At 40.1% G+C, this 26,471-nt stretch overlaps 1 protein-coding gene across 6 annotated transcripts in view; it reads left to right on the forward strand.

Moving 5' to 3' along the window:
• Nucleotides 1-26,471, forward strand: part of ABCA2 (ATP binding cassette subfamily A member 2) — a 602,913-nt gene that overhangs the window by 426,827 nt on the left and 149,615 nt on the right. For all 6 annotated transcript variants that reach the window (XM_033959797.1, XM_033959792.1, XM_033959793.1 and 3 more), the window contains 3 exons: nt 141-261; nt 14,718-15,005; nt 21,164-21,379. In XM_033959797.1, coding sequence (XP_033815688.1) covers nt 141-261; nt 14,718-15,005; nt 21,164-21,379 — 625 coding nt within the window. The remainder of the gene's footprint in view (nt 1-140; nt 262-14,717; nt 15,006-21,163; nt 21,380-26,471) is intronic.

Raw genomic sequence — 26,471 nt, forward strand, 5'->3', positions numbered from 1 at the left:
GAGCATTTGGAAACAGCCTTAAATAGAGATTAGATGGTGAGGGGAAAAGGGAAATGCAGTCCTCTGTAATACGTGGTACTGTTTCTTTGACATAAGCTTCCTCCTCTTTCTGTGTCTTCTTCCATTTTTCCCGAATACAGCATCTGGAGGAGAGCCTTCAGGAGTTGGAATTGACCAGCTTTGGGCTAATGGACACCACTCTAGAAGAGGTTTTCCTCAAGGTCTCAGAGGAAGATCAGTCCCTAGAAAACAGTGATGCAGGTAAGAAATGAGAATGAGATTTTATTTATTTACTTAAAAATTTATATACCGTATTTTACCTATACGGTTACATAGCCACAGTCATAAATAATGGACAGTGCATTCAAATTAAATGGTTACAAAAAACTTTGCTGTAAGAATCAACTCATCAATCTAATAAAACATCAGCAAGGTATTTATGAACAATTGCATTTTCAACGTTTTCTTAAAACCTAATCTAACCGTGCACAATTGCAGAACTCCTGGCGAAGCATTCCGAAGCTTTGCACCCTCCTCCCCCCTCTCCCCCCCCCCCACCAACTACATAGCCTCGGCAATCCTGGAATGAGAAATTGTCATTCTACCACCCAAACATAATTTCATACTGTTTTCCGATCTCAAATTCTGGGTCGATAAATTAAAAAACAAACAAACCCTGCAGAACAGTAGAAGATGCATGGTACACTATCTGATATATTATTGACAAAATTTTAAAGTGCACTCTGTTGCAATGGCCTTTATTAGTAGCAGCTCAAGGTGAGTTACATTCAGGTACAGCAGATATTCTCCTATCCATGGAAGACTTATAATCTTGGGACCCAATGTTCAGTGGTACTTTTCTGATAGGATCAACTCCTACTGGTTTAAGTGCCACTTACTGGAACTATAGCGCTGCTGAAAATCTTCACTTAGGGCCTTAAAAGCGGCAGCTTCACTTAGCGTCAATCGTGTGTCAATCATGTATCAGCACTGGTTTCCGAGTCATGCCTACAGGAAAGATAGTTGGCGGAAATGTAGGCCAGGATTTTCCAAGCCTACATTTCCGGCACCTATCTTTGCATGAATCACACCTACATAGTCACTTTAGGCCACCTAATACCACTTCCGGTGTTGGCCACACTTACTGTAGCGTTCAGCGACCTAAAGCGCCTACATAGGCATGATTCTGGTGCCTTTCCTAATATGAAACTTAACATTATGTAGTTTTAACTGGGGTTCTTTTTCTCAGTGTGTGTCACTTTGCACTTAAATTTAAATCCAATACATTGTTTGTATACCCAATACATTGCCTGTAAACCCAAAACACTGTTTGTAAATCGGCATGTCAATGCGGATCCTAATGTAATTATTGTGAACCGCCTAGAACTCGATGGGCATGGCGGTATATAAGAATAAAATTATTATTATTAAATTTCATTTGCCATTTGGATGCCAAGTCTTCCAATCTCCCAAGCTCCTCCTTCAATTTCACGCAGTCTGCATGCGATTTCCCAACTTTGGAATAATTTTGTGTCAACTGCAGATTTGATTACCTCACTCATCATTTCCATTTCAAGATCATATGATCTGAAGAAGGGTTACCTTTGAAAGCTAATCAAAACATGCATCAAATTAGTCCAATAAAAAAGTTATCACCTTATCTCCGTATGTTTTTGTTTTGTTTTGTTTCGTTATATTACCTGTATCACTTCTGGAATCCTAATCAAACTATATTTTGTAATTTCCGGACCTTTCATCTAAAAAGTCCCCCTCTGAAAATTCTTAACAAACTGTATATTGTAATATTCGCAGTATTTTTTTTGTAATATTCGCTGTATTTTTTGTAATTTGCTGTATTTTTGTAACATTCGCTGCATTTTTGTAAAATTCACTGTATTCTTTGCAATTCGCGACATCTCTCAAACAGGTCCTCTCGGGAATTTTCTTAACAAACTGTTTATTTTATTTTTCGCTTTCTTAAAGTTTCTGTACTCTGTATTTCCTATGACTATCTGCATATTGTAACTCGCTGAATGTCCAGCTCTCTTGACTGTAAACCGCCTAGAAGTCGCAAGATTGTGGCGGTATAGAAGCATAAAGCTATTATTATTATTATTATTTCTTAAAATTAGTGTTATGTTGGCTACCTTCCAATATTTAGATATTGTGAACAATTTTAATGACAGATTACAGATTACCTATAGGAAACCTGCAATTTCATTTTGAGTTCTTTCAGGACCCTTAGGCATATAGCAGTCCACTCCAGGAGATTTGCTGCTATTTAATTTGTCAGCTTGGCTTATTACATCTTCCAGGTTCACTGAGATGTCTTTCAATTCTTTTGTATCATCACCCTTACATACTTTTTCTGGCACAGGAAGCTTAGATCTTCTTCAATAAAGACTAAAGCAAATAATTAATTTAGGGCTCCTTTTACTAAGGTACGCTAGCGTTTTTAGCGCGCGCTAAAGATTAGCTCTATGGAGGCATTAGCGTGTAGCGTGCGCTAAAACTGCTGGCACACCTTTGTAAAAGGAGCCCCTAGTCTCTTTACTATAGTCTTGTCCTTTTTGAGTGCTTCTTTTACATCTCGGATGATCTTCACAGACTTTCTGCTTCTAATGTGCCTGTAAAAGTTTGTGCTATGAGTTTTTGCCTCTAAAGCAAGCTTTTTTTTCTCTCAAATTCTCTTGTAGCCTTTTTGTTATCAGTGCCTTGTGTCTAACTTGCAAGTGCAAATGGTGCTTCCTATTTTTTTCATTAAGATCTTTTTTCCCATTTTCTCTTCAGTATCTCCAAAATTCGCCCCTTCCTCTCTGAGCACACTACTCGGACCCTTGCCAAGCTCTCGTAACCTCATGCTTAGATTACTGCAATCTACTCCTAACTGGTATCCCGCAGTGTAGCAATATGTGCAAAACTCTGCTGCAGGACTCATCTTCTACCAACCTCGCTACGCTCATGTCACCCCTCTCCTTAAGTCACTTCACAGGCTCCCTATCTGCCATCGCATACAGTTCAAGATCTTATTTCTGACCTACAAGTGTGTTCATTCTGCTGCCCCCTCAATATCTCTCCTCGCTTCTCTCTTCTTATACACCTCCCAGAGAACTCTTCCTCAGTTAAGTCACTCTTTGCATTACCCTTCTCCTCCACTGCCAATTCCAGACTTCGTTCATTTCATCTAGCTGCCCCTATGCCTGGAATAAATTACCCAAGTTTGTCCGTCAAGCCTCTCACCTTCCCTTGTTTAAAAGCAAACTGAAAACCCACCTTTTTGATATAGCTTTCAATCCTTAACCCTTCTCTGCCCTCCAACCCAGCCCGCTGATTAACTGTTCCCCTTAAATGTATCCATGGCATCCTGTTTGTCTGTCTTGCCTGTTTAGATTGTAAGCTTTTTTGAGCAGGGACTATTTTCTTATTCTTTGTGACTCTGTGCAGTGCTGCGTGCGTCTGGTAGCACTATAGAAATAATTAATAATAGTAGTAGTAGTAGTAATATTTTCCTTCATCTCACCTTTTAACCTAATGCAGGCTGTTATTTAACCTTACTTCCTTTTTTTTTTTTTTTTTTTTTAATACATGGAATACATCTGGTCTGGTATTCCAATATAGTATTTTTAAACAATGTCCATGCCTCATTTAAATGTATGACCTTTGTAGCTGTATTCTTTCAGATGATAAATATACATAAACTTTAGCAAACAGGCAAAACAAATAAAATGACACAAAATGCTTAAATGTGTTTGTGTGGTAGCTTATTATGCACTAACCGTGCAATAAGGGCTTTAGTAAAAGGAGCCTCATATTATTTATTATGTATGTTATAATTAGGTGAACTGTATTTTTGATAGAGATGGTGTTTCATATGTTTATGATTGTATATATTTTTTGTTTATTATATTTATTTATCTGTTTCATTTTTATGTATGTTTATCATTAACGCTTGATGCAGCTTATGAATGAAAAATGACAATATTTCTTGTTTGAATAAAACTTTAATCTCGTTTATATTTAATTTATCCATTCAGTTTTGTTGGTTCTCAGCCCTTAGGCCATACCTCTACTCTTAGTGGATGAAAAGAAATGGAGCAGTTGATCTATTGAGGTTAATTTTAGTCTAGGACACCTAAAAATTATTAAAGCATGTCTATTTTATAAAGACAATGTATGTCCATGTTACAGACGCCGGTTACAAAATCGGATTAGAGTAGACGCGGTCGCTATACTTATCACGGCAAGGGATCTCTCTGCCGCTATAAGTATAGTGGCCGCGGCTGCCTGTCCGATTGCCGGCAGGAGGGTGTCCAAACCCTCCTACCGGAAGGTGCCCCCCCCCCCCCGACACTACCGATCACCGGCAGGAGAGTGCCCAATCCCTCCTGCCGGAAGACGCCCCCCTCCGCACCCCCCCACGCTAACAGCCCCCAAACCAACCCCCCACCAAACTAACCTTTAATTGTTGGCCAGACGGGTGTTGCCTGTCCAGCCGGCAGGCCCGCCTCGTCGAAATGAGACGGGCCCGCCCCTTCCCGGCCCATCCCGCGAAGAGTAAGGCCTGATTGGCCCAGGCTCTAGGCGCCTGGGCCAATCAGGCCTTAGGCTTAGTGGGGATGGGCGGACCCGCTATGCCTAAGGCCTGATTGGTCCAGGCTTCTAGATCCTGGGCCAATCAGGCCTTAGACTTTGCGGGATGGGCTGGGAAGGGGCGGGCCCGCCTCATTTTAACGAGGCAGACCTGCCGGCTGGACGAGCATGACCCGTCTGGCCAATAATTAAAGGTTAGTTTGGTGGGGGGAAGGTTTGGGGGCTGTTAGCGCGGGGGGGGTGCGGAGGGGGGGCGTCTTCCGGCAGGAGGGATTGGGCACCCTCCTGCCAGTGATCGGTAATGTCGGGGGGGGAGGGGGCATCTTCCGGCAGGAGGGTTTGGCATTTTGCTGGCCTACATTGTAAGCGTCTCTTCCTCTACTAGGGAGACGCGTAGGGCCGCCTAGGTTCGCCTAAGGCGTCTTTCGGGCCTCCCTAGGCTCCCGGAGGCGCCTTCAATATAGGCAGCCTGCCTGGGGAGCATTTTTTTAAAAAAACGTGCATCCCAATTGGCTGATTAGACAGCTGTAGGACGCCTACAGCTGCCTAAAATCGGGACGCACTTTGTAGAATCAGGGCCTATATGTATGCATGTTTATTTGTCTAATACTATGATTTTAAAGATGTATTGAATAAAGATATATTAAGAACTATGTTTATCATGGATTCTCTTTTGTAAATTAGTTGTATACTATTCCACAAGGTTGCGGGTCTGAGCGCTTCACACAATAATAGATCTTATTGAATATATAAGTATATATATTCAATTTATGATTTCATTTATGATTTCATATATGATTTCATTTATGCTTGATTATTATCATCTCAGTCATTTAAATTGAAACCCCCTGGAATTGATGTTTATAGCCTCCCTCTCAAAGACCAAGAGCCTTCTTTTAAATGTCTCTCCCTCAGTCAGCTTGGAAGCTCCTAATTTAGAGCACATTAGGAGTTTCTACCAGCAGCTGAGCTTTCCCCAAACCTGCCCTTGGTAACCTTTTTCTCCATTGATTTCTGGGAATTGTAGCTCTCATGCTTTAAAGAAAAACCCTGCATTCTGCTTTCCCCGGGGTGAGTGTGGTAATAAATGTTGTACAATTTGTACCAACTCTGGCTCCATGACAAGTGACTTTGCAGGTCCTTGTCATAGTATTCATGTACTCTATACATGTACTTGAGTATTGGATAAAATCTGTGTGTACCTCGCAATTCTGCATCAGCTCCACTCATGCTATACCTCTAGCAGTGGCGTACCTAGCATAAGTGACACCCAGGGCCCATCATTTTTTGACCTCCCCCATCTATATAAACAATCCACATATTGCACAACAAAAGTGTACCTAGGCAAAGGCAGCATCTTAAACACTGCAGTGAGCACTAGAACACCAACACATACATTGTAAAACTAAACAAGCCAGATCCCGCACAGTCAGTTGATCCTGCAGTCAGTGCCAACTATGTCCTTTTCATACACACAGAAAGAGATACACCCTCGCCCAATATGGAATAATCACAAACTAAAAATAGAAATATGTAGACAAAAGTTAAACTGAACCGCCAAGAAACCAGACTCTGCATACAATGCAACACCACAACACCACAAAAACAGTGACACATGTCCCCTAATACTGTGCAAAATATAAATACAGTAGATGTAAATTTGAAAAAACTGATACATAACAATCACCACTTTACAAATTAACAAATAAAAATAAAACAAATAATGAGAAATAAGAAAATACCGGGGGGGCGTGGCTTAGCGCACACACAAAATGGACGTGTGATCGCAGCGCTCCTCTTAACTAGGCAACGGTTTTAAAAAAAAAAGTTTTCCCCTTCAAGCCGATTTCGGCGAAAAATATCGAAAAGAAGAGCGGGAGCATGGCAAGCACCCGACAAAATAAAAACGAAACTGGTGGGTCGGCGAAAAGGCAGAAGCAGGATCAAATTACCCCGAGTAAGGTTCCGCTTCCTGCTGAAGAGTCGGAGGAGTTAAGCAAAGCCGAAGTTATGGAGGAACTGAGGCAAATTAAACAAATGCTGAAAGAGAATGTGAGTAATATGGCTGAAATGAAGGAAGAAATACTGAATATCCACAGACAAATGGAAATAACTAATAAAAGAACAACAGAGTTAGAAGCTAAAATGGAGGGTTTAGAATGTGAAGGAAAAAGATGTAAAAATGACAGTTTGGAACTTATTCAATTGAAAAATCAGCTGGAAGATTATGAAAACCGAGGAAGAAGAAAGAATATAAAACTTTTTGGAATGTAGGAAAATTTGGAAGGGAAAAATGCCATACAGTTTTTAGAAAATCTAATTCCTAAAATACTGCAGTTGGATTTCAAACAGCCTTTGGAAATAGAAAGGGCGCACAGGATTCCAATAAAAAATATGGAAAATCAAGGGAGGCCAAGACCATTAATATTCAAGATGTTAAGATACCAACAAGCAATAGAAATTTTAAATGCTGCCAAGAAAGATAAAAATTTAAATTATAAAGGATCCAAAATATGGTTTTTGCCTGATTTTGCTAAAAATACAGCAAACAATAGGAAGAAATTCCTTGAACTGAGACCTCAATTAAAGGAAAAAGGATATAAATATGGGTTGTATTACCCAGCAAAAATGAGGGTATCTTGTGGGGATAAATCTTTGTATTTTGAAGATCCGGAAAAGCTAAAGACCTTTCTCTCAAAATCAGAACCTATGTCATTTTAGCACAATGGATGTTGAAATGAAAAGAAAATATTAAGACTGGTTTGATGGATATTGAACAAAAAATTTAATGTAAAAAACTATGAGACTTTGGAGTGTTGAAGAAAGAAGAATATGAAATAAAGAACAGGAAATAAAATGGACAAGGGAAAAAGAAAATAAAAGAATATAAAGAAGTAAAAGCAAGAAGGATGGACGGGAAACTCATGAGACTGAACTTTAGCAGATTGAGGGATGGCTGGCTGGAGTAAAGAGTGAACAGAAAGGAATAAAGAACTTAAATAATTAACAAAAGGAGAAAAGTGAAGAATGGACAAGATAATAATACAAATGGGAAAAAGAAGAAAGCAGAATGGATAGACTAAAAGGATATTAAATAAAATGACAATTGGCAGTCAAGAGACTTAAGGGAAGATGGATATAGATAAGAAATAAATATGAAAGTTCAGTTAATTTAATAAGTCAGTAAATGAAAAGTAATAAATGAAAGGACAACAAAAAGAAGACTGTAGAATGGACTAATTATAGACAGAAAAGATATATGACATTTAGATGCAAGTAAAGGAAAGGAAAATGAATAATATACAAGAAAGATACATAATATGAATTTATTGGTAATTGAAGGAGATGACTAAAAGATTAAATGTAAAGTATTGATTTTGTAATTTTATAGTTTTAAAAAGGATTGGATTTTAATTGAAAAAAAAAATTTATTTATAAAACGAAAAAATTATTTTTCAAAATGAAATAAAATGTTTCTATATAAATAGAAGATAAAAATTATAAAATTGTAAACAATTTTTAAAGAAGTATATAAGATATGGATATCTGTTTTTAGGTATTAAAAGAAGGATAGGGGTTGTTGGATTAGAGTGTATGAGATATAGGAAAAATGATAATACTTTATTAAATATATGTTTATGATAGAATTTTGTTTTATGAAGTAAAATATGGGGGAAATGAATTTAAAGATTGGTGAGAAGATAAAGATACATTAATGGAATGTTAGGAGTTAAATATGGTTATGTGATCAAAGGTTAAATAGCAGATAGAGAAACTAATTATTTTAAAATGATAAAAAAAAACAAGATTTTATGATTAGAAGAGAGATATACTAAGATACATTGTGGAGGGTTAGTGAGTTTGTCTTAAGAAATGATAAAGGGGTTATTAATAAATATTGGTTGCCTAGGGGGGAGGGGGAAGTTGGGATTGCTGTTCCAATGTGTGTCCTTAAGCAGTCATTATATTGGGGGGAGGAGGGGAAAAAGATGGGCTTTAAAGGTATTACTAGAATGATTAAGGAAAAGATTAATAAGGGATTGGGTATTTTAGGGATAAAAATGTGTGTCATTGAGAGAAGTTCTTTAGATCTTAAATATGAAAGAAGGAATGAAGAAGATTATGATGAAAAGTTTAAAATATATTATGTCTTTTAAGATATTTTCTATTAATGTTAATGGCCTGAATTATGTAATCAAAAGGAAAAAGGTATTAGCATTTTTAAAAAAGCAAAATGCGGATGTTTATTGTTTGCAGGAGACTCATCTGAATATAAAGGAATCACAGAAACTAATGGGTGGGTGGGTGAAGGAATGTTTTTTTGCTCCAGCAGTAGGTAAAAAAGCAGGGGTAGCATTTCTTATAAATAAAAAGTGTATGGCCAATTTTAAGGTAGTAAATTCAGATCCACATGGAAGATGGTTACATATTGATATGAGTATGGGAAATAATACCCTGACGTTGTTCAATATATATGCCCCTAATTCGAATCAATCAGAATTTTTTAAAAAGTTGCAGAGTATGTTGTTACCACTGGCTGCTTCTAATTTAGTGGTGGCTGGAGATTTTAATGCTGTAATGGATCCATTATTGGATAAAAAACCAGGTAAAAGTATAAAATCTTTAGGTTTAGATAATTTGGCTCAATCATGTGATTTGAAGGATATATGGCGTATTCTTCATTTTAATGATCAGGAATTTTCATTTTGTTCACAGGTTCATAAATCATTTTCAAGAATAGATTATATTTTTATTTCATCACATAAGGTGCAACAAGTGATTAAGGCTTCCATAGATCCTATTATTATTTCGGATCATGCAGGAGTATGGATAGAATTACAACTAGATCAATTAGAGAATAGAATACCTCTTTGGAGATTTGATAATGCATTGCTTGTGGATGACAAATTTTTGGAAAATTTTAAAACACAAATTAATGATTTCTTCCAAATAAATTTAGTGGAGGATACATCTATTGAAAATGTATGGGACGCATTTAAAGCAACCATGAGAGGTAATATTATATCTTATTTGCCTTTCGTTAGGAAACAGATTAAAATGCAGTATATAAAGTTAGAAAAAGAAATTAAAATATTAGAAACTAAATTGGTAAGTAAATGGGAACATGAGGTATTGCAAGCTCTTTTGAAAGCAAAAGGTAAATATAATGAATTAGCTTCAAAAATGATAAGAAGAGATTTGTTTTCCAAGCAGACAATGTATTATGGAAATTCTAATAAGGCGGGAAGATTATTAGCGAATTATCTTAAAGCAAAAAAAAGAAGAACTAATATTAATGGGATAAAAGATGATAATGGCATAATAACAAATCAAACGGATATAATTTTAAAACAATTTCTAAAATTTTATAAGGACCTGTATTCTTCCGAGCCTTATTTGGAGAGGCAAAAAGATGGTAAAAATTTTTTAGATTTAATTAATGGACCTAAGTTTCCTGATCATATAAAACGAAGTTTAGATGAACCTATATCATTAAAAGAATTAGAAACAGCATTGAGATCTCTTAGAGTTGGATCCGCTCCAGGTGGTGATGGTTATACAGTAGAATTTTATAAAACATTTCAAAATGTAATTTCCCCATATTTACTAAATTTATATCGGACACAACTTATGAAAGGTGATATTAAAGGTACTATGGCTGAATCAGTAGTAATTGTTTTGCCTAAGCCAAATAAAGATCCCATTTTGGTTTCGAACTACAGGCCTATATCTTTAATAAATGTGGATAATAAACTTTTGGCGAAAATTTTGGCTTTGAGATTAGCCAAAGCTCTCCCACATATTATAGAAACGCATCAGACTGGTTTTGTTGCTAAAAGGCATTCCTCTAATAACTCTAGATTATTGTTTCATATGTTAAATTTATCAAAAAAATGGATGAACCGGCTTTTACAGTTTCATTGGATGCAGAAAAAGCGTTTGATAGGGTAGAATGGAATTTTATGTATCAAGCTTTAGAATGGTTTGGTATAGGTTCTGGATTTATACAAATGGTAAAAACATTGTATAGCTTCCCGATTGCAAGATTAAATATTAATAATAGGTTATCTGAAGGTTTTAAATTGTAAAGGGGAGTTAGACAAGGTTGTCCTTTATCTCCTTTGTTATTTGATGTTGTATTAGAACCCTTATTGTTAGCAATACAGCAAGCAGGGGGGATACAGGGTATTCCATATTCTGATATGGAATATAAAATTTCGGCATATGCGGATGATATTTTACTTTATTTGAGAAATCCAGAGTCTACATTATCATGTCTATTAGAATTAATTGATATGTTTGGTAAATTTTCAGGTTATAAAATTAACTGGAGTAAGTTGGAAATTATACCTTTAAATGTTCATTGTGTAAAAGGACTATTTGATGATTTTCCATTCATATGGAAGGAAGAAGGATTTAAATATCTTGGTATTCAAGTTAAAAATACAATTGAAGATACTGTAAAAGAAAATGAAAAATTTGTATTAAAAAGAGTTACGGAGTTGTGTGAGCAATGGAACCCTTTACATATTTCCTGGTGGGGGAGAGTTCAAACCATTAAAATGATGATGTTGCCTGTAGTTTGTTACCAAATGAGTATGATACCTATTTATTTTCAGGGGTCCTTTTATAAAAAGCTTAATAGTATTTTAACGAAATTTCTTTGGCTTGGTAAAATACCTAGAATAGCTTTAGTAACTTTGCAAAAATCAATTAATGAGGGAGGGGTAAATTTTCCAAATTTTTATAGGTACCATCAAGCCTATATTTTACGTCAGGGTATGTATTGGATCCTCCCAGAACTTATAGATAATGCACCGGATTGGTTGTATTTGGAATGGCGCCTTATGTTTCCCCTAAATTTAGTTCATCTTCCAAGTATCAACATGCCTAGAAGATACAGAGAAAATAAGATACTAATGAATACTTGGAAAACGTTGAGGTTTATTAGTAAATTAACACCTATCCCAATAAACAAGTCAACTAATCAGTCTTTATGGATAAACTCCAAGATCAAAATTGGCGGAGCTCAAATCCTTTGGAAGAACTGGATTATTGCAGGCATTCGGTCTCTAAATGATGTTATTTCATAAGGTAAACTGCTGGAATTTTCACAATTGCAACATAGATTTGGTCTTAGTAAAACACAAAGTTTTAAATGGTTGCAATTGAAGCAGGCCATTCAGGTTGGGTTCCCTGAGTGGAAAACATTGAATAATCAATATAGTTTAGAGATCTTATGTTTCCAAGCAGACTTCCTAGGGCATCAAGCCGCATTGTGGTATAAATTAATATCTGGATATTTGAATAAAAAACCAAAAAATGGTCTCAGAGACATTTGGAGCATTGAGATTAAGCATCAAATTACTGCATCTCAATAGCCACTAATTTGGTCTTGGAGAATGAGATGTACAGTGTCAGCATCTATGAGACAAACTTGGTTCTTTTTATTACATAGAGCTTTTTGGACCCCTACACGTTTGCAAAAATTAGATAGTTCTAAGTCCAATAAATGCTGGCACTGTAATCTGGAACCTGGGACATTGGATCATTTACTGTATCATTGTCCCTATATTAAAAGTTTTTGGAATGCAATTTGGCCACAAATTAATAAATTGATGGAAAATCATGTAGCAATATCATATGATACAGTATTATTTGGAATGATGATGAGAAAAAAAAGTCAAATTTCACCAGAAAATAACAAGCTTTTATTAGTCATTACAGGGGTTGCCATTCAGCATATAACCAATAACTGGAAGAATCATAGTAACCTTAATTATACATTTTGGTGGAATACAATTTGTCATATATTCAAAATGGAAAGAGCAATAGCAATACAAAGATGGACATATCCTAAATTTATAAAAATATGGGGGCCATTGACAAAATATTGTAATGAATGAATAGTAGGATTTTTCTTCTTCTTTTCTTCTTTTAGTTGTCTTCTTTATGGCACACATGGAGGGAGGGTAGTGAAAATAATTTTACATAACATGTTATAATATGGTATACAATATGTATAAGGTGATTGGAAAGTACTTGAAGGGTGGGGGATGGGGGAGGGGATAAAAATATGTTTAGAATATTATGTAATAGATATAAAAGTGAAATTGTGTATTCACTAGTTGTAATTCAATATTTTGTACACTTCATGTAAAATATGAAAATGAATAAAGAATTAAAAAAAAAAAAAAAGAAAATACCATTTTATTGGACTAATCCATTTTTCAATTAGCTTTCAGAAGCTAAATCTTTCTTCAGAAAAGTACAGTATACTGCTGTTATGGTATCCTGTCCTGACCTGAGGAAAGGGGTTTAGTCCAAAAAATTGCCTTATTTCCATTTCCTATTTATAAACTTTTATCAATACAGTTACAATGCTACTTGATTCTAAGTAAAGCAACAAAAAAATCTTTCTACCTTTTGTCATTTCTGCTTTAATCATCTTCTCTTTGCTCTCTTTCTATACAGTGTTTGTCCTCTCTCCCTTCCATGCAACATCTGCCCTCTCTTTGCCCCTTCCACCCAGCTTCTGCCCACACACTCTTTGCCCCTTCCATCTACTGTCCACCTTCTCTCTCTTCCATATGGTATCTTCCCTCTTTCTATGTCCCTTCAATAAACTGTATATCCTGTGTCCCTTCTCTTCTTTGCACATGATTCATTTCAGCTTCACCCCCTCTCCATTTTTCTGTCTCCATCCCCTCCCCTATGCTTTGGCATCTCTCTCTTTCTCTTCTCCTTTCCTTTCTTCCCTCCCACTCCACACCATGGTCTGCTATCTCTATCTCTTTCCCTTCCCTCCCCCCATGCCATGGCATCTCTTCCTCCCCCTCCATGGTCTGATATCTTCTTTCCTTTTTTCCTTTCCCTCCCTCCCATGGATTTGGCATCTCTGGTTCCTCTCCCTTGTCTTCCTTCCCTCTCTCTCCCCAATTGGGTGCTGCAGTAGCAGCATTTCTCTCCCCCCTTCCCTGTGCAGCAGCAGCATTTCTCCCCCCTTCCCTTGCCTGTGCAGCATTTCTTCCCCCCTTGTCTGTTCAAAAGCAGCATGTCTCCCCCCTTGCCTGTGCAGCATTTCAATCCCCCTTGCCTGTGCAACTTTTCCCCCCCTTCCCTGTTCAACAGCAACATTTCTACGCCCCCCCCCCCCCCCACACACACACTTCCCTGTGCAGCAACAATAGTTCTCTTCCCTGCCCAGCATTTCTGGCCGGTTCCCCTGCTCAAAGTCGCGGGCGTCTACACCTCACGCGATCCGCAGCTGCATCGGAAGCCTTCTCTCTGACATTGTGATGTCAGAGGGAACGCTTCCGATGGAGCCGCGGATCGCACGAGGAGCTGACGCCCGCGACTTTGAGCAGGGGAGCCAGCCAGAAGCCGAACAACGCCAGAGTGAGCACCTACGGACACCCCTGTTTACTGCCGCTGCTGCTGGTTAAGGAAAGCAGCAGTGGCAGAATAGGGAGGGTGGTCGGCTGTGCACCCCCTAGGGGAGTGCACCCGGGGCGGACCTCCCCCCCCCTTGGTACGCCACTGACCTCTAGGAATACCTATACCCAGCATGTGTATATGTATATTTAATTGTGTTGCTGTGCACATATCGCCATTTACTTTTATAAAAGGTGTTTTCTGTGTTCAGACCAACATTATAAAATTACTCCCTAGGTGGACAGTAGAACAGTACAGTGTGGATATCATAGACAATACCGGACAACACAGTGTTCTTCCCACAATACTTTGTCATGGTCCACACAAATTGTAATAACCTTGGGCAAATCATTTCACTCTCCATTTCTTCTGGGGACACTTGGGCAGAGAAATAATTTGTAGACCTAATGGTAATTCACCTTGAGCACAGATTTGGAAATGTGAATAATAAAATGTAAAATCCAAATCCATTAGATAATACCGATTTCCTGCCATTATTTTCTGTGCGTCTGTGCAAAAGTGACAACAAATCCAGAAAGATGCAGTTATAGAATTGCCCTTTCTAGGTACATTGTTTACTGTACATGTTGGTGTGGGGCCCAATGTATTTTACTGGTTATTTATGAAGTTCTTTCTTGCCTCTGTGTTCTAAGAGTACAGCCAGATATCAATATCTTATTTACTCTTTACAGATATGAAGGAGTCCAAAAAGGACGCGCTGCGGCCAGACCTTGAGGCTCTTGAGAAACCTGAGGCCAGTGAGGGGCCCCTCCAGGAAGAGGAGGGCCTGGAGAAACCCGAAGTGGAAATGAGCAATCTGGTCACATGTTCCAAGCTAGCCCAGTCCCAAAGTTCTCTGCGTTCCATGTCCTCTGTGGGATCTGTGCGTGGAGATGAAGGTGGCGTCTACTCTGAATTCTATGGGGATTACTGTCCACTGTTTGATAATCTGCAGGACCCAGATAACTTCAGTCTACAAGGTTGGTAAATTTGGGGGAGATTCATCCTTGGCAGAATCACTATTTGCTTTCTTTAGCAGCAAGGGCAGTTCTATTGCATAATTGCCCATTGCTTAGTAGATTCATAAACCTCCCTAGGGGACTGAAGAGCAAAACTGTTGGCTTTACATCCAGAACATGCCCCTATCTGTAACTGCAAGAGAAGGGTTTAAAATAAGCACTGTCAAATAGCTTGAAGTTTTTTAAAAATGTATATGCTGGTTGGGAAAGGGGGTAGTAATCTAGCTACCAGTATTAATATACTCTGCAGGTATATTTTACACCCAGGTTTTGCATCAGTAATTAAAGCTAAACTCCATGAAGCTGATATGTAGAAGCATTATTGTGGTTGATAGTAAAGCTGGAGAATTGGGCAACAGTATAATAATGGGTGATTTCAATTACTCTATACCACTGCAGGAACAGCTTATTTTCCTATTTAAAAAATATGCTCAAACATACTCTCCCATTGACTCCTGCCCACCTGCTTTAATGTCTAAAGCCTCAAATAAATTCCTGGCAGATCTCTACTTCTGGCTAACAGACACATTCTTGTGTCTGGAGGCTGAACTTGTGGGATCTTGTATCCTCTTTAGCCTCAGCTGCAGGGCTAATAAAACTTGTTCCCTCCACTCTAGGCTATTTGACTGGTAGCTTCCTGTCATGCTCAGTTTGTTCCTGCAGCCTCGTTGCATGGGTGAAATCAGTCTCTTCTGCTCGTGATTTGTTTTCAATTCCTAGTCTTTATTTGATTTGTTTCGTGGGTTTGCCCAAGTGCTGCGGATCAACATTGGGAGTGATCCTTCGGCGGGACATTGCAAACATTTTAAATTTTGTCTGCTTCTGGAGGGTGCTTTGTAAGCTTAAACTGCAGTAAGCTCTCTAGACAGCCTGCAGATTGGATCAGGTCTCCAGGATTGGGAGTCATCTCTCCCCGGGTTCATCCGCAAAGGGGTAAAGCACAGGCTGTTGTGGTTCTGTGGAGGTACACCGGACCGCGGTTTAGTAAAAGGGGGCCATAGAGCAAAATATAGACAGCAGATATAAATTTGGACACATTTTGATTACTAAATTTAAAAAAAAAGATCATTTTTCCTACCTTTCCTCTCTGGTGATTTCATAAGTCTCTATTTGCATTTCCTTCTTCTGACTGTAAATTCAATATTTCTTTCTTTCTGCCTCCTGCATGCTTCCTCTCCTGCAGACCACATTCCATTCCCCAACCAGTATCTCTTTCTGTCCCTCCATGAGTCCAACTTTTTCTTCCTTTCTCCCTGCCCCCTCCCCTTTCTTTCTTTCTGCCCCCTTTTTTCTTTCTTCCTGCACCCTTTCTTTCTTTGTTTTTTTTTCTCTCTGCCCCTCCCCTTTCTTTCTTTCTTTCTGTCCCCTTTCTTTCTTTCTCCCTGCCCCCTTTCTTTCTCTCTCCCTGCTCCCCCCTTTCTTTCTTTCTGTCTATCTATCTTTCTCTCTCCCTGCCCCAAGCCACCGCCGCCAATTTCTCCCTGCTTTCCCGACGCCAGGCCATAAGAACATAAGACTAGCCTTACTAGGTCAGACCAATGATACATCAAGCCCAGTAGCCTGTTCTAACGGTGGCCAATTCAGGTCACTAGTACCTGGCCAAAACCCAAGGTGTAGCAATATTCCATGCTACCAATACAGGGCAAGCAGTGGTTTCCCCCATGTCTTTCTCAATAACAGACTATGGACTTTTCCTCCAAGAACTTGTCCAAACCTTTCTTAAAACCAGCTACACTATCTGCTTTTATCACATCCTCTGGCAATGCTTTCCAGAGCTTAACTATTCTCTGAGTGAAAAAAATTTCCTCCTATTGGTTCTAAAAGTATTTCCGTGTAACTTCATCGAGTGTCCCCTAATCTTTGTAATTTTTGATGGAGCAAGAAATCAGTCCACTTGTACCCATTCTACTCCACTCAGGATTTTGTAGACTTCAATCATATCTCCCCTCAGCTGTCTCTTTCCCAAACTGAAGAGTTTTAACCGTTTTAGTCTTTCCTCATGCAAGAGGAGTTGCATCCCCTTTACCATCTTGGTCGCTATTCTTTGAACCTTTTCTAGCGCCACTATATCTTTTTTGAGATAAGGAGATCAGAATTGAACGCAGTACTCCAAATGAGGTCGCACCATGGAGTGATACAGGAGCATTATGACGTTCTTCTTTTTTAATAATTCCCAGCATCCTGTTTGCTTTTTTGGCCGCCACCGCACATTAGGTAGAAGGTTTCATCGTATTGTCTACAACGATACCCAGATCCTTTTCTTGGGCACTAATCCCCAAGGTGGACCCTAGCTTCCGGTAACTGTGATTCAGGTTATTCTTCCCAATGTCCCTTCCTCCCCGACGTCAATTCTGATATCGGAGAGGAAGTTCCAGGCCAGCCAGGCAACAATTGGCTGGCCCGAAACTTCCTCTCCGATGTCAGAATTGAAGTCGGGGGGGGGGGGGGTAGGCTGTGGGCCTGGTGCTTTTATGTGTCTGGCCTGATGTCAGGAAAGCAGGGAGAACAATGCAAAGGCAATGCGATGGGCTCCACGATTGACTCGCGTTGCCTTTACAATCTACTGGTCGATCGCAACCAACCTTTTGGACACCCCTGCTTTTAAGAATGGAAAAAGGACCTAAATGAAGAAAATTAGAGACACAAACACTGGCAAGTTAGATGCAAAGCACTGATAAAGACAGCTAAGAAAGAATATGAAGAGAAACTTGCAAAAGAGGCAAAAACTCATAACAATTTTTTTTAGCTATATCAGAAGCAGAAAACCTGTGAGGGAATCTGTGGGATCGTTGGATGATCAAGGAGCAAAAGGGGTATTCAGGGAAGATAAGGCCATAGCAGGAGACTGAATGAATTCTATATTTCGGTCTTCACGGAAAAAGATGTAAGAGATCTACCTGAACCAGAAATGGTTTTCAAGGGTGATAATGCGGAGGAACAGAAAAAAATCTCGGTGAATCTGGAAGATGTACTAAGCCAACTCAACAAGTTAAAAAATGATAAATCACTTGGACCAGATGGTATATATCCCAAGATACTAAAAGAACTCAAAAATTGTTGACCTGCTGTTAGTGATCTATAACCTGTTGCTGAAATCATCTGTTGTATCTGAAGAATGGAGGGTGGCCAATGTTACACTGATTTTTAAAAAAGGGTCTAGGGGAGATCTGGGAAACTACAGACCAGTAAGCTTGACTTCAGTGTAGGGTAAAATGGTGGAAATAATTATAAAAAATTTACCCCTTCCTTTACTAATGTATAATGCGGGTTTTAGCGCCGGAAGTGGCGGTAACTGCTCCAATACTCATAGGAATTCTATGAGCATCAGAGCAGTTACTGCCGCTGTTGGCACTAAAACCTACACTACGCATTAGTAAAGGAAGGGGTTAATGAGACAGAGTCAGCATGGGTTTAGCCGAGGGAGATCTTGCCTCACCAATTTGCTTGACTTCTTTGAAGGTGTGAATAAACATGTGGATAAATGTGAGCCAGTTGATGTAATGTATCTAGATTTTTAGAAAGCTTTTCATAAAGTTCCTCATGAGAGGCTCCTGAGAAAATTAGAGTCATGGGAAAGGTGACAAAGTTCAGTTGTGTATTATGAATTGGTTATCGGATAGAAAACAGAGGGAAGGGTTAAATGGTCATTTTTCTCAATAGAGGAGAGTAAACAGTGGAGTGCCACAGGGGTCTGTACTTAGACCGGTGCTTTTTAACCTATTTATAAATGATCTGGAAATTGGAACAACGAGTGAGGTGATTAAATTTGCAGATGTCACTAAATTGTTTAAAGTTGTTAAAACACATGCGGATTGTGAAAAATTGCAGGCAGACTTTAGTAAATTGGAAGACTGGGCGTCCAAGTGGCAGATGAAATTTAATGTGGACAAATGCAAAGTGATGCACATTGAGAAGAATAACTCAAATCATAGTTACCAGATGCTAGGGTCCAACTTGGGGGTTAGCGCCCAAGAAAAATATTTGAGTGTCATTGGCCCTTATCTGCCGTCACTTTCTATATTTCTATGTTTCTATTGTAGACAATATGATAAAACCTTTCACCCAATGTGTGGTGGCTGCCAAAAAAGCAAACAAGATGCTAGGAATTATTAAAAAAGGGATGGTTAACAAGACTAAGAATTTATAATGCCTCTGTATCGCTCCATGGTGCGACATCATCTGGAGTAAAATATAACGGAACTAGAAAAAGTTAAAAGAAAAGTGACCAAGATGATAAAGGGGATGGAACTCCTCTCATATGAGGAAAGATAAAAAGGTTAGGGCTCTTCAACTTGGAAAAGAGATGGCTGAGGAGATATATGATTGAAGTCTACAAAATCCTGTGTGCGAATTTCCAAGTTTATTTATCACTTGATATATCATCTATTAATAGATAACTACATGGTTTACAATATTATACAAATTAAATATGTCAATTAAAACCTAAAAAAAAAAAAGTAGGGGATACCGAACCAGAGAATACATACTGGAACCAATGGGAGTGGAGGGGAAAGGGGAAGGAAAAAAAAAATACATCTAGAGTGGTATAGAATGGGTATAAGTGGATTGATTTTATACTCAAGTCAAAAATTACAAAGACTAGGAGACATTCAATGAAGTTAGAGGGAAATACTTTAAAAACCAATACGAGGAAATATTTTTTCACTCTGGAACACATTGCCGGAGGTTTTAGTAACAGCGGATTGCATAGATGGTTTTAAGAAAGATTTGGACAGTTTCCTGGAGGAAAAGTCCAGAGTCTGTTATTGAGACAGACATGGGGGTAACCAGTGTTTGCCCTGGATCGGTAGCATGGAATGTTTCTACACTTTCGATTTTTGCCAAGTACTAGTGACCTGGATTGGCCACCATGAGAACAGAATACTGGGCTATATGGACCATTTATTTTTATGTTCTTATGTCCTGCAGTACTGCTGATAGGAAATAGCCTTCCATGCAAGCTGTGTTTCCCAAAATGCATAAATTCAGTTTCTGTATGCTTCCTTCCTCATTCACCTAAGTAACATAGTAGATGATGGCAGATAAAGACCTGAATGGTCCATCCAGTCTGCCCAACCTGATTCAATTTAAATTTTTTCTTCTTAGCTATTTCTGGGCAAGAATCCAAAGCTTTACCCAGTACTGTGCTTGGGTTCCAACTGCCGAAATCTCTGTCAAAACCTACTCCAGCCCATCTACACCCTCCCAGCCATTGAAGCCCTCTCCAGCCCATCCTCCCACATAAGGCCATAAACAGACCGTGCAAGTCTGCCCAGTACTGGCCTTAGTTCAATATTTAATATTATTTTCTGATTGTAGATCCTCTGTGTTAATCCCACGCTTCTTTGAAATCGGTCACCCTTTTCTTCTCCACCACCTCTCTCAGGAGCGCATTACAGGCATCCACCACCCTCTCTGTAAAGTAGAATTTCCTATCATTGCTCTTGAATCTACTACCCCTCAACCTTAAATTATGTCCTCTGGTTTTACCATTTTCCTTTCTCTGGAAAAGATTTTGTTCTACTTTAATACCCTTCAAGTATTTGAACGTCTGAATCATATCTCCCCCTGTCCCTCCTTTCCTCTAGGGTATACATATTCAGGGCTTCCAGTCTCATACATCTTCTGGTGCAAGCCTCCTATCATTTTCGTCACTCTCCTCTAGACCGCTTCAAATCTTCTTGCGTCCTTCGCCAGATATGGTCTCCAAAACTGAACACAATACTCCAAGTGGGGACTCACCAATGACCTGTACAGGGGCATCAACACCTTCTTCCTTCTACTGACTACGCCTCTCTTTATACAGCCCTGCATCCTTCTGGCAGCAGCTACCGCCCTTGTCACACTGTTTTTTTGCCTTTAGATCTTCGGACACTATCACCCCAAGGTTCCTCTCCCCGTCCGTGCATATCAACTTCTCACCTCCCAGCATATACGGTTCTTTCTGATTATTAATCCCCAAATGCATTACTCTGCATTGAATTTTAGTTGCCAGGCATTAGACCATTCCTCTAACTTTTGCAGGTAAAACTTAGCTTTAACACAAGAAAAATACAGTTCATGAACCTAGTTTTAAGCAGCAATGTGTGAATGTCATGTTATCTTCTCTTCATTTAAAGGTTTCCTAGACCCAGAGGCTGAAAATGAAGCCCAGACTGGGCAAGGGAGTTACAAGCTTGAAGGGTCTTGGCTGAAACTGAGGCAGTTCCAAGGTCTCATCATCAAACGCTTCCACTGTGCCAAGCGCAACACCAAGGCACTCTCTTCACAGATCCTGCTCCCTGCCTTTTTTGTCTGCGTTGCTATGACAGTGGCTCTTTCAGTTCCTGAAATAGGTAAGTTCACCCAGCAGATCATGAGCTGGACCAAAAGAGGCACAAAATATAAACGAGGCATCCAGATGCTTCTCCACTTTATCAGTGCATGAGAGTATAGAAAGACCTATTAACAGTCCTTAAAGAAGTACAGTAAAACCTTGGTTTGCGAGCATAATTTGTTCCAGAAGCATGCTTGTAATCCAGAGCACTCGTATATTGAAGCGAATTTCCCCATAGGAAATAATGGAAACTCAGATGATTCGTTCCACAACCCCAAAACTTTAATACAAAATACTATACATACTTGTATTGCAAGACCTCGCTCATTTAGAACAGTCACTAAACTTCTGCAGTGTCAGAGAGAGAAGAACCATCAGCTCATTTGTGATGATGTGATGCATGCATACTGTATATACTCGTATTGCAAGATTTATGAATTTGGAAGTTTCTTTACAAAAATGAGGGTGATAGCAATGACATAATTTTCATGCAGTGGGAGGCCCAGGGTTAGAGGGTATTCCTCTTGCTCTGGAGGCCCTTTCCTTTTTCTTTTAATATGTATTACATTTTAACAAAATAACAAGCAAATCTGAGTCCCAAATTAACGGTAAAAGTAGTTGTTACAAAAGAAACATGGTGTTTTTGAGAGCTTGTCAAAAATGTATCAAGTTAGACCAACAAAACATGTTATCACCTTATTTTCCTTTCTGGTTTGTTTTTTTTCTCTTTAAAGTAGACCAACACAGTGATCACACTACTTTATTCCCTCACCAAAAAAGCAGAACTAAAAACAAAAAAAACCAAGCAAGTCCTGCTATTAAACAATACTATGCATCACACGGTTTCACAAACTCTGCTAAAGAAAATGTTACCATCTAACTTTAAATCTGTACTTGTGAGACCAGTTCTCAAGAAGAAAAATCTGGACCCTTCACTTCCTGGTAATTATTGTATTCTCTCAATTTCAGTCTCGTGTTGAATAAGTAAATTCTTGGGCACCTGCAACAGGCAGTGTTTCAAGCTGGTTTCAACACTGAGATCGTTCTTACCTCCCTAATGAATGAGTTAGATCAGGGGTGCCCACACTTTTTGTGCTTGCGAGCTACTTTTAAAATGGCCAAGTGAAAATGATCTACCAACAATAAATTAAAAAAAAAAAAACACATAACACACTGTATGCAGAGAAAATGTCATATCATTTATATATCATTTATATTCCAGGGGTTTTTCAAAGTGGTCAAGGCAGATGACTCTATGCAATGTCATCTCAGTAACAACCATACAAAAATAGACAAATATACCCCCTCCCTTTTTACTAAACCACGATAGCAGTTTTTAGCGCAGGGAGCTGCGCTGCTCTCGACGCTCATAGGCTCCCTGCGCTAAAAACTGCTATTGCGGTTTAGTTAAAGGGGGCCATAGTGCAAAATATAGACAGCAGATAAAAATTCTCAAAACGGACACATTTTGATCGCTAAATTGAAAATAAAATCATTTTTCCTACCTTTGTCTGATGATTTCATGAGTCTCCGGTTGCATTTGGTTCTTCTGACTGTGCATCCAATATTTCTTCCCTTGTTTCAGCCTCCTGTATGCTTCCTCTAGTCCAGACCTCATTCCCTCCCCCAACTTTTTCTTCCTCTCTCCCTGCCCCCTCCACTTTCTTTCTGTCTCCCTGTTCCCCCTTTCTTTAATTCTGTTTCCCTTCATTCTTTCTTTCTCCCTGCCTGCCCCCTTTCTTTCTTTCTCCTTGCCCTTCCCCCAAGCCACTGCTGCCCCCATCGGGGAACAGGCCTCCAAGCCACCGCTGCCCCAAGCTCTCCCTGCAGATTAGAAGCATCGGGCCGACCAGCATTCCTCTCCCCGACGTCAATTCTGCCGTCGGAGAGGAAGTTCAGGTCCAGCCAGGCAGCGATTGGCTGGCCCGGAACTTCCTCTCCAAAGGCAGAATTGACATCGGGGAGAGGAAGGCTGATCGGCCTGTAGATCGCGAAGGCAATGCGAGTCTATCATGGAGCCTGGATGAGCTCCGCGATCAACTTGCGTTGCCCTCGCGATCTACTGGTCAATCGCGATCAACGTATTGGGCACCCATGACTTAGATAGTAGGTCAGATGTAGGTTTCATCACTCTAGTAGTGCCTTTGGATCACTCTGCATAATATGACCTTGTCAATTATACCCTTGCTGCAGAAGTTAGCATCCATTGGAATTACCGGAACAATTTTGAGCTGGTTCTCCTTTTTCTTGAAGAGCTGCACTTTTAAGGTTGTACAATACAACTCTTCATCATCCTCTTACCTCCTTTCCAAAGGCATTCCACAAGGATCTGTAGTCTTCCCACTCTTATGAGTAAGGTTTGAAAAGTTTGGTAAAAAGGAAAAAAGCAAGTTAAACAGCATGGAGGAGCATTTTTGATAGGATGTCTAAGTCTGAGTTTGGACATTTTGGGAAAGATGTCCAGAAATCCAGTAGAAAAAATGTCCATTTTCAAAACAGCAAGATGTCTATCTTTTTCTTTTTTTAAATGACCATCTAAACCAATGGTTCCGAACCCTGTCCTGGAGAACCACCAGCCAGTCGGGTTTTCAGGATAGCCCTAATGAATATGGATATGAGAGATCTGCATATATGGAGGTGACAGGCATGCAAATCTGCCCCATGCATATTCATTAGGGCTATCCAGAAAACCTGACTGGCTAATGGTCCTCCAGGACAGGGTTGGGAATCACTGATCTAGAAGTTTTGGCCCTTAGTACATCTATCTTTTTTGGCCATTTTCGAATATAAGATGTCCAAATGAAAAATGCACAAAAACAAGCTAATGGCATGTCCAAGCAGCCAGTATTCTTAGCAAACTAGCCACACAGATATCTGAACAGAGGGGCATTCTAGGGGGTACTGCAGTGAATGTCACATTTAAAAGTCCCAGGAACATGTCATTTTAACCTGCTTATATTGTATGGTGAACCCTCCAAAACCCAGCCAGAACTTATTGCACCCACCTGTACACCACAACAATAGCTCTTATGCCTGCAGGTGTCATCTTTATCTAGATATAGTCGGTTTTGGAGGGCTCACTATACAATGTAAGCAGCCATCTACCGACCACCACAATTTAGAGATAACGCTGTGGGGGATATATTTGTTTCTAAAGACACATCCTTATTTCCACCCACTTTTTGGGGGGAAAAAGAGTGAGTCTCATGGAATGAAAAATACGGGTAGTATATGGTTTGTTTATTTATAATCCGCCTTTTTTTAGCAACTCTCCAGACCAGCATAGGTTAATCTTAGAAGCGGGTTATATCTCATCATGACCAGTAGGTGGAGACTGAGACAAAACTTTGGAATAGTATATATCAGGTGACTCCTCCCTAATTACTTCAGTCTCCAGCAGGTGTGGTGAGCTGTACCCATCTCCCTTGGTAGGGCTGTTGGAATTTGTTTAGGGCTTTTTGTTCCCTTTTTGGTGCCAGATTAAGCTTGGGTGGACCCTGTTTGGGGTCCATCCAACCTCGGGGGTGTCAAACTCGGTGGGTCACGGGTCCCTCCCCCCCTTTCTCCATCTCCCCAACCTTTTTTTAGAGGTGCCTCAACAGTAAGCCTTACCGCCTGGTTGGTAAGGCATACTGTTTGGAGAGCCAAATGGAGTCTGTTCTGTGAAAAAAAAAATCCTGAAGGGTTGCTTTCTCTTTAAATTTGCTGTAAATTACTGTACCGGCACTTTTTTTTTTAGCTAGATTGCTTATGGAGCAATGAGCACTTTGCAGGGGAAAAGTGCTCATTGTGCTCCAGACGCGAGGCACTCGTGGCCGGCCTGAAAACAACTGTTCGGGTCGGTGCGGTATAGGAGCTTTGTCGGCAACGGGTGCCAGCGTCCAGGGCTCCCCTTGCGAGCCGGCAGAGGTTTGCAGGGAAGCCTGGTCTTCCCCTGCCACCCACGGAGGAATTTCCTCAGCCGCTGACGGTAAGGGTAAAAAGGATTCCCTTACTGCCAAAGCAGCTGGGGATTTCCTGTCAGCTGTTTTCTCTCACAACTGATGCCGGCTTGCCTGCTTTAATGGCTGGGACAGTTCAGGCTTCCCAGCTGCTACAGGCACTGGAGGGGTTATTTATGGCGCGATTTCTCGTTTTTTGTCAGGAAGCCCCTCCATCTTGTATCTATCCTCAGGTGACCTTCTCCCTGTTTTGGTATAACAGGGACAGGTTTCAGCTGGGTCCCCTGCTGTGGAAGGGAGTCCCATGGTGCCGCCGGGGGGGGGTTTCCCCTCATTTTTCTTTTGCTTTGTGTAAAGCATATATTCAGGTGGCTGGGGGTCCTGCTTGTGCCCCAGAGGTCTCGAGGGGGGTTTGTTCCCTTCGTGCTTCCTGCTATTTTGATTCCTTAACTCTTTCGTGTCCCCTCCTCCTCCCTCATCCTGGCGCTCACGGGTGGTCTGGTCTGAGGACTTGTTGTTTTGAGGAGCATTTTAACCAATGCATGAGGACCTGAACCCTTGGGGTGACCTCCAGGATCCTCTCGAGGGACAGCCTTTTTATTCAGAGGGATGAGCTCCCAGTTCTGGTTCAGGTTTCCTCGGTGTTGAGCTTTGAGTAGGCGCCACCTGAGACCCCACGTGTGGAGAACCCTCATCTTTAGGGGATCTGCTCTGCGTCCCGCTCTTTTCCTATGTTTTAGGATTTTCGGGATATTCTGGCACAGTGGAATATGCCAGACCAGCCGTTTTGGTTGGCGAGCTCAAGGCCTCATTTGTATCCCATCCAAGAGGGGGATAGGACTACCTGGAAGACGCCAGTGGTGGATGTGGTGGTCTCAGCTATTGCTAAATGGCATACTATGCCTGTAGAGGGCAGTTCTGCCTTACAGCACTCTGGGGAGCGTATGTTGGAGACCATTCTTCAGCACAATTTTAATGTCTCTGCCTTGGGTGTCCAGGCGGCTAGATGTGAGGAGCTCATACCTCGGGCTGTTTTTCGGTGGGCCGAGCATGTCCTTGACTATGAGTCTGATGACTGTTCCTTCGTGGATCAGAAAGTGGCAAAGATTCAGATGGCAGCCTCTTTCCTCTCAGACGCCCTCTAGCATTTGGTGCTGATGTCCGCTAAGT

Source organism: Geotrypetes seraphini, chromosome 10 (assembly GCF_902459505.1).
Source record: "Geotrypetes seraphini chromosome 10, aGeoSer1.1, whole genome shotgun sequence".
Classification (NCBI taxonomy): Eukaryota; Metazoa; Chordata; class Amphibia; order Gymnophiona; family Dermophiidae; genus Geotrypetes; species Geotrypetes seraphini.